This window comes from Cottoperca gobio, chromosome 18 (assembly GCF_900634415.1).
Source record: "Cottoperca gobio chromosome 18, fCotGob3.1, whole genome shotgun sequence".
Classification (NCBI taxonomy): Eukaryota; Metazoa; Chordata; class Actinopteri; order Perciformes; family Bovichtidae; genus Cottoperca; species Cottoperca gobio.
This window is the reverse complement of record NC_041372.1, coordinates 9,928,290-9,937,478: the sequence shown is the minus strand read 5'-3', so window position 1 is coordinate 9,937,478 and position 9,189 is coordinate 9,928,290. Positions and strand designations below refer to the sequence as shown.

Here is a 9,189-nt window from a genome sequence, read left to right as displayed (position 1 = left end):
GTGTCCGTTTGGTAGTGTTTGCTCCTGTCTTGAATTTGGATTTTGGATTCAGGGTCTAAGATTTAGTTCACATTTGTAAGATGGCTGCTGCTTCTCACCTTTAATGTGGTTTTATATTTGGCCACTAGGGGGCAGCGGAAACAATTCAGTTAATATGTTTAGTCAAATACACATCCAGAGCAACTGTAGCATTAGGTTTGTTGTGAGTTTGGGAGGAGTTTTTTTTATCATAGAATATTTCTGAGGAACTATGACCAGATCATTCCTCCTGCATGCGTTCCCTTAGTTTCGTCTTTACTGTTAGATTTAATTATAGGGAATGTCATCATCATAAATGAGTGATTTCTACAGAGAGTGTGTGTATTGCTTCTCCGCCTACACACCTTCCTGTCACTGCCCCCCCCCCCCCCATTTCTCCGCCCCTCTGACTCTCACTTTCTACTTTCTCTTCCCTTTTCCAGACAAAAGAAACTTAACTCAAAACTTAACTTAAATCAAAGCCACGTCCTCATTATAACAAACTCAAAGGATTGTAGCCTGCACAGGTTCAAGGCCTGTGATAAGCACTCCTTAAAAAATAAGAAATAAAAAGGAGAGCTGCCCAGAAATGGCACGATTAAACTGTAAAACAATAAAGTGAGATAAGACACACAAAGCAAGATACTCACTAAAACATCAAAGTACTTTGCAGGTAGAGAGAATAAAAGGGGGAGGCAACGTGCCAAGCTTTAATGTGATGGGGAAACTTTAACAATAAGGAAAGATGTAAATATGTGAAAAGAAAAGAACTTCCATTAAATTGTTTACTCTGCATGTGTGTCTTCCCAGGAAAACACTTTTTGGTGCATTAAGTTGCATTTGTACGGTCTTATCTTGCCGTTGGGAACCCTCCATCTGTGCAGATGTTACCATGTCAGAGCACTAAATGTTTTCCCACCACTGAACACTCTTCTGCAAAGCATTGTGGGGGAGCGGTGTCGACACTCATGTGGATTCTTTTCATTTGGGCCAAGGCTGCGTGTTCACAATCTAATATATAAAAAGAAGATACAATTCTCTTTTTAAAGGTTATGAAACAAAACTGAATTAAAGAGTAATGTCACTCTCCTAACTCTAATTCTTACAGAAGATTATTTCCCAGATAACATCTGTGGTAAACAGGAACCAAAACATTCAACTCCCTGTACAGTTTGATGTGAAGTGGAGGACAGTTGGACTGAATGTGTGTGTTAAGGCAAAATCTCATGTTTAGTTTGGCAGGAAACGAGAAACTGGATCCAAATGAGGAAGTTGTTGTTCATAGTCAGCTTCTAAACCTCTAAGGATGGGTTTTTTGCAGTTGGTCAATATGATTGTAACTAAATGATGATACACACTAAGGGAAACTAAGGGCATGGAAACGGTTTGGTTTCAACTCGTGTTCCTCCTCAATTCTCTCGGTTTCATATGCAAATATGATTTTAAAGAATGTTCCCCCTTAAAATATGAAACCTTTTTAAACATTGGCTTTAGATTTTAAGAGATTCTTGATTAGCTTGATAACTCTGTGTGTGTTTGAGAGAGAGAAAGACAGACAGAGGGGGAGAGAAGTATGTTTCTCCATTTATATAGCTGGCAAAATCTTCTTGCAATTCAAATGAATTGATGGCACACCTTTATAGCAGGGTTTGTGAATGTGTTGCGCCATGTGGGTTTAAAATTTGCACAGGAAACCTTTTATGTTTCTGATGTTGCTATGCAAAACTGATCGAAACAAACTCAACTGGAGGGTTTTAGCTGGTTGACAGAACAATGTGCTTTTGTTGAGGTAGAGATGTTGCCAGATGAAGCTTGTTCACTGAAATATCAATATTTTATTGGCCAGATTGAATCCAGATCAGACAATAACCTGACCTGACAGCATACAATATCAAAACATCCAATGTGTTAACAGGCTAACACTCAACAAACATCTGACTATAACAATGAATGTCATGTTGTCTAATGATCTAGACATGAAAAACACATCACTACTCTAAAAAGCACGCGCTTATGATGCTTAGTGCTAGCTGCTAAAGGTTGGTATACATGCGATGGTGTAAAAAAACTCAAAGTATACATATGGAGTTGTAAGAACATTAATAAAAACGCGTCGGCTATATGACAAACATTTCATACTCCGTTATCCCGCAACCGCAAAAGATGCGTCCTATCCCGTGTAGACCTGCGTGGTGACCACTGAGGTGTTGGCCGGTCGGTTGCCCCTGATCTTCACCTCACGGCTCATCTGGCACCAGACACACGGGAAACACCATAACAACTTGCAGCAGTCGTCACAGCACGAGCCCTGCAGGAGGAAGAAGAGGAAGATTAGAGACAAGTCGGTGAAATTAAAGACATTATGAAAACGCCTAATTGCTCCATTAAGTCAGACGTGGACAGACATGTACACTGTTGATGAGCTGTGGAGAGCGAACTGAAGATGCTGCTGCCAAGAAAGAGAAAGAGGAAGGTTTAAAGAGAAGGTTTGAGGATGTGGTGAGGGGAGGAAATTCTGCTGAAGAGATAAGTGACCCATAATACTATTACATGGTTTCTCCGTACAATTCAGTGTAAAATGCAGAGGGTTATAAAAATGTAAGTGAATTTAGCTACCCAGCATCTCAATGTTGCCTGTCGAACCTGAGCTGTCCCTATAATATACTCACTCCTAAAATAGTCTAACCAGCATCCTGTAAACCTTCCCTTTCACTCTTACTGGTACCCTGCTTCCGCAAACACATTCCTGACTTCCTTTAATCAATCACAAACAATCAGTTACTTCCCATGCTCTCAGGGCGAGGCTATAAACTGTTGGGTGCAATGATATTTGTTGTAGTATTAAACCATTCATAACTACTTCATTGTTACCCGTGTTTGAATGCTCTGAATGCAATGCCCTGAACACACACACCAGCTGTTGTTGACATTATGTGCGGTCCACAATTCCTCACAAAACCAGTGATGCTGCGATGAAACTGCAAATATCAAGCGCCGACAACACTGGGTGTGACAGTTTTTAGTTTTTAAAATGGAGGAAGTACAAACGTTACTGCAACAACAGTCGCAGGAACTTCTTGATTTTGGCTGCAGTCGTTAATTTATATAACTGTATTTTTTACCCGTTGCACAACTCGTTATCCACTGGACTCCATGTGTCCATTCCAGCCATGGAAACTTTATTGCATGGCACACCCATCTCTTTCTCTCCCCCATTTCTACACTTTCATCCATCAAATAATAATAATAATAAATCCCGGTCTTACGGGAATATTGTGGCGCTCTCTGATGGAGGTGCGGAGTAAGCAGGACACCACGCAACAGACGTCCAGAAGTGGCATGCAGCAGCACCAGCCATGATCACCGGCTGTCTGACACTGCATGCAGGGGAAGCACCACATAGCACAGCAACCTTGAGGGCAGAAGAGAAAAAATACATGAGCTGTGACTTTATTTAAGACACTAAAGTAGGTGTTGAGACACTTGTTTTTCAGAGCACAGTTTTGCTGATGTGTTGATATTTCCCAGAATACAGCAACTACAGTGACTGTTGGTGTCTCAGCAAGGGCGTAGGTTGGGTTTCTATATATTAACATGCGTTAAATCAATCCAGCAAATAACACAATCTCAGTCTTAACAGTTTCCCAGTTAGGAAAAACCTCATATTTAGTGTACCTTTTCTCAGATTCTCAGATTTCAATAGAAACCAACATAACTAAGGGCTTCAAGTCTTTAACTATGTTTTTTTTATTTTTCCAAAAATGTAAGAATTAACTATTTTATGCCTAAATACATGGGAAATCCTTAAAGTGGGGGTGGCTTGAGAATAATTACATTTCTTTTTAATTTAGATTCTGCTCATTGCACCTAAAGCACACAAGTCTGATCTACTGCTTCCTGGGCTACAGGTTTCTCCTCCGCTCCCTCTGTCCCTAACTCTCTCTCTCTTTCACTCAACACTCACTCAACACTCACTTGACTTTTTGGGATTAATTATTCATTAAACTCACTATGACGCCCTATTTTTAGCCTGATAACGCTACATTGTAAACAACACAAATCCGTGTTGAAATCAGCAGGAGAGCGAGTTACCGTTAGCTTTCAAAGCAATATAAAATAGATATTAGAGAGGGAATTATGACTGGTATTGGTATTGATTTCTACATTTCTGGTATTGTGACATCCCTATTGCATAACCATCAAAATGTCAAGATGTTAACATTGCACACAGCAATATCAATATTACTGTTTCAGTGCACTTAGTAGGCTGGAAACAACATCTGTGGTGATGAATGTCAGAAATTGGTGAGCAACATCCTTCGGGTTTGTTGAGTTAACTTACATGTGCCCATATCACTGCAGCAATCGCAGAGGCCGGTGCTCCATGTCCCAGGACTTTGGGTAGATGTCATCATTGTCACCACCTGGGTTGGCTGCTGGTGGACGGCCATGACTTGAGGATACAAGACAGAAATGGAGAAACTGGGAAGGGACACAAAGGAATCGTTTGATTTTCTAGGCTTCGGTTAAGCCTGGAAGAACTGGTTTGAAGCTGTATTGTCCACAGTACACAATGATGCTATTGTAAACATTTAACTCAGGGTATTTGTATTTCATGTAGCCTACAACAAAAACCAAGTGTTGTTCACACACAACTAGATATATCGATGTGTACATGACTTAATCTTTTTGAGCCATCATGTTCAACAAAAAAAATGTTGGATTTGTTTTGCAAAACAGTTGTATGGGCAAAGTAAACACAAAAAGATCATTTCTTTCACCTCTCTATTTGACAAAAAGTAAATGGACCCCCCTGTCCTCAACCCCAACGAACACCTTTTGAATAAACAGGAAAGCAGACAGGAAATGTACACTATTTCTGCCTCAAGGTGCTGAAGTTGCTATGTTTGGTATTTAACTTGTATGTTATCATGAGCAATTCCTTAATTGATTTTGAAAGAAATGTATTATTTTGCAATGTATGTAGATAAAGTGATATAACATAAACCTAGACTATTTCTATCCAAATTGCCCATCCCTAATGTTCAGGTGTCCTTATACTTTTGGCCATTTACAGTGTATTCAATAATAACCTAACAAAGAAATGTCAACTATCTCCTGAAATACAGTTAAATAAAATGTAGGCTATGTTTAAACATAATTTAAATATGACTTTTTAGTACAAAAAACATCAAAAGTATGCTTAATTTATTTAATTGTTTTGATATTTCACCTACAATTAGCTTTGCGAAATCTAGAACTAGCTAACACCGTGTAGCTGTGTAGCATTAAGCTAGCTTAACTGCCATTTTTAGCTAACACCGTGTAGCTGTGTAGCATTAAGCTAGCTTAACTGCCATTTTTAGCTAACACCGTGTAGCTGTGTAGCATTAAGCTAGCTTAACTGCCATTTTTAGCTAACACCGTGTAGCTGTGTAGCATTAGCCTAGCTTAACTGCCATTTTTAGCTAACACCGTGTAGCTGTGTAGCATTAAGCTAGCTTAACTGCCATTTTTAGCTAGCTCTGTCAAGCGTGGCACTAGCGTGAAGTTATAAGATACAACCTTTAAGCACTACATTAAATATAATTAATTTCTAAAGCCTAACATCAGTTTAAACATCGTATTCGTCGTATTTTTATTTCATCACATATAAATGACAAAGTCACCGTGTGCCGAGATTCAGATAGTTAGCTTGTTAGCGTTGGAGCCAAAGTTAACTAGCTAGCCGCTGGCATGTGCCTACTATTACATTTTCAGAATAATATTTTAAACTAATTTGTGAAGGCATCACTTTACCGAGTTTATTCAGTCCACCGTTTTTTAATTTCTTACAAAAATTGCTTTTGTACAATGTAGATTTATAGGCTATCTAACCAAATTAAGCTAACATTCATCTGCCACTAGCTTTGAAGTTGAAGCTTTGAAGTTGTGAGTCAGGGGAAATGGTCATTTACTCTATACTGCCGTGATGCAGGTAATAAGTTTAACTGTTAACCATTGCTGTAGATAAATTACAACAAACCTATATCTAGCTAAGTTTTTTTTTAAAAGTCAGATAAAACCAAATCGGTGTAAAATGATCAAATCCGACATTTTTGTGATAACCTCACAGCTATGATAGGAATGTATTTTTAATTGCATTTTTACAGATACAGGGTTTTTCTAAAGTAATGGTAAATGTGGTAATGCAAGCTTACATTGTGAGAGTTAAATATCAAGTGAAGTAACCACGATCAAATATCCCAATGCCTCTGAAGTACATGTTATACCTAATATTACATTATTATATTCTTATTACAGGATAAACATCATTACACTAACTGTCCTATTTAGTATAATATACAAACGTTTTCTTACCTTTTTGTGTAGTTAGGTGAGCTGTGGAGAAATACAAATTACAAAGGTTGTGATCACACAGCGCTCAAAGCTGCAGATGTGTGAACAAAAACCGCTGTTTCGATTTCCAGTAAATACTTCCCCCTATTTCCGCGCGCGCGCGCGCACACGCACATACACCCCCACACACACGCGTACACGCACGTGGAGTAAATGAAGAATGAAACGAACTAGTAGCAGTTTACATGTCGCATAAACTCCTCACGAAGATGCAAACTATCATCCATTAGTAAAGATAAACTAAAAGCAAATAAAGCCACTAGAAAATGTAAAGTAAGCACACAAGTTGTCCATTTAGTGCAAGATAGGGACATATAAGATTAAACTGTGTTTACACAATAATAAATAAACAAATAAGTGCATTTTTTGCATATCCTTTCAAATAAAATGATGAACATATAACACCACCTGCAGGTCTGGCGATTGTGGAGAGGCAAAACGAATATAGGACTGAAACTGAGGTCTGAAACTAGTGGAGCACTATTGACCCCGTGAGGCTGTGGAGAAAATTACAAATCAGAAAATAAAAAGATTGTTGACCAGATGAAAACAATGCCCTGGGGTTCAAGGGGTGACTTTGCAACAGCGGCACCAAGAAGTTTAAAAGTTTTCTGTTTCTTGCAAACTCACTTTGGCCCCCTGGACTTATATTCCCAGGATCCCAAAGTGTCAGGGTGCAACTTGGCCGTCACAAAGAGACACAAAATGACCATAGAGAGACAAAAAACAAACAATATTATCACAAATAAACACTAAAAGATGCATCACAACTACAAAGAGAGGCACAACCACCATTGCCTGATTAGCTGTGATGGAGCTGTTGGAGAAGGACACGTGACGCCTTTACCAATCTTGATTTACTAGCTAGCAGTTCCAGTTCTCAACAGACAGTGGCAGCATATGTGTAACATAAAACAATTATCAGACATACTATGTGGGTTACTTATAGAGAGGGAGGGGGAGCGGTTAATCACATTGAGTCAGATTTCAGTGTGACAGCAGGAAGAGAGGATCATGCTGCGTACAAACTTTCTTTCCCACCAACTCCACTTCTATCATCACCATCCTGTCAATCCAACCAAAGCCAGCTGAGGAATGATGTCAGCAAACAACAGCACGGGGTCAACACAGGTGTCGGACTACCACTGCGTGCGTTTTTACGTGTCCACCTTGTCCTTCTCGGTGCTGCTCTTCTTCAACCTCATCATCAACTGGACCATAGTTCGCGTGGAGGAGCTGCGGAGACATGCCCGCTTCGTGCTGGTGTTCCACCTGCTGGTGTCCGCCCTGGTCTACCTGGGGATGAGCAGTGTCTTCTACTACCAGATCCACCTGGACGCACGGCCGGTCCGCTCCGCCTGCCTCGCCATGATCACTGTTTTGATCAGCAGTGCCTCCAACATCCTCCTGACGCTCACGGCGATGGCTTTCGACCGCTACTGCGCAGTGTGCCACCCGATGCGCTACAGCTCCACCTGCACCACGGGGCGCTTGCCCTGGCTGCTGGGTGCGTTCACCTGGCTCGTGGCTTTGACCATTCCCCTCACTCTGCTCGTCCACCCGGACTCCCAGGCCACTGGGGCCGGCTATAACGGGGTGTGTGACCGGGAGCAGCTGAAAAAAGGCCAGCTGCAGAAGGTGCTGTTCATAGGTGTGTGCACGCTGCTCATACTGTACAGCTACGTGAGGATACTGTTGGAGGGGCGGCGGTTGGGGGTGCTGAATCGGCGCAACAGAGCCGGGTGCAGGACGATCGCCCTGCACGGCAGCCAGCTGGCGGTTTGCATTCTCCCCAACTTTGTGAACTTCGTGCTGACGGTGTTGATCAAACATAATATCATTCAGCAAGAGACTAAAGAGCTGGCGGCCGTGGTCACCTTCGCTTTCTTCAGTTTAGCGCAGTGCGTCGCGCCGGTTGTTTACGGTTTGCGTAAAGAGGAACTTATGGAGCAGTTGAGTCACAGGTTCCCCTGCTGTTCCCAATACATGAAGAGTGTCCTCGGCTGGACGGTGCGCGCCAACTGGCCACACACCCAACACATAACACGGTAAGATCCAAATGGCACAGTGTTTTCTCAGTAGGCTCCCTCATAAAGAGTCTCTAAAATGTAACAAATGACTTAATAGTGTGAGCAACCTTTGGGATGCCAGGCTTTGAACATTTGTCTTTGCGGTGTCATTAATAAATACTCACAAGTTTCAAATAAGACAACACAAAATCATTAATAAAACCAGAGAAATTCAAATTCAAACAAACAAATCTTGTTTACTGGCTGACAACAAGCAACTAAGCACATATAACACATGGTAGCAGAGTGTTTTTATCTTAACTAAAACACGTGTTAATGTTAATGAGTGTTATGTGTGTGTGTGTGTGTCTGCATATTGAAATGAGCTAATAGCTAAATCTGGCATAAATCATCTCTTATCTGTTTGGAGATTGATGTTTTTTTTTATGCCTGGTCTTTAATACATACTAATAATAATAACCTCAGTGCTTGTGTCCCATACCTTAATTGATTTTAAAAAGATGTAACTAGAATATGTAGAATATTGAAAAGAAATGCTGAATGAAACAGCAAAAAAGAAAAAGAAAAGTGAACTCAGAAGGGTGATTAATAGCAAGATACGGTCACTTGCGTGTGAAACCTTTTGATTTGCATATGGTTTGATACCCTATATTACTACTGCTAGTATGACTTATTGATATGTGCATGTGTTGCATCATTTGAGGATGAAACCCCAGTGAAATACATCCTCTCTGTTTCCCCA

The 9,189-nt window shown here is 40.6% G+C and overlaps 2 protein-coding genes across 3 annotated transcripts in view; one reads left to right on the top strand and one right to left on the bottom strand.

Moving 5' to 3' along the window:
- Nucleotides 1-1,830: 1,830 nt before the first annotated feature.
- ponzr1 (plac8 onzin related protein 1) lies at nucleotides 1,831-6,510 on the bottom strand. 2 transcript variants are annotated; one of them, XM_029454475.1, is made up of 4 exons: nucleotides 6,379-6,510; nucleotides 4,361-4,500; nucleotides 3,285-3,430; nucleotides 1,831-2,326 (listed from the first exon to the last, which is right to left on the bottom strand). In XM_029454475.1, the coding sequence occupies exons 2-4, from the start codon at nucleotides 4,467-4,469 to the stop codon at nucleotides 2,189-2,191; spliced, it is 393 nt and encodes a 130-aa protein (XP_029310335.1). In that variant the 5' UTR covers nucleotides 4,470-4,500; nucleotides 6,379-6,510; the 3' UTR covers nucleotides 1,831-2,188. The 2 variants fall into 2 exon arrangements, with proteins under 2 accessions (XP_029310335.1, XP_029310336.1); XM_029454476.1 differs by having other exon boundaries at nucleotides 4,361-4,471; nucleotides 6,379-6,509.
- An 894-nt stretch (nucleotides 6,511-7,404) lies between these two features.
- LOC115023471 (odorant receptor 131-2) overlaps nucleotides 7,405-9,189 on the top strand; it is a 3,695-nt gene continuing 1,910 nt past the window's right edge. Inside the window, exon 1 of the mRNA XM_029454474.1 lies at nucleotides 7,405-8,465. Coding sequence (XP_029310334.1) covers nucleotides 7,513-8,465 — 953 coding nt within the window. The 5' untranslated portion in view covers nucleotides 7,405-7,512. The remainder of the gene's footprint in view (nucleotides 8,466-9,189) is intronic.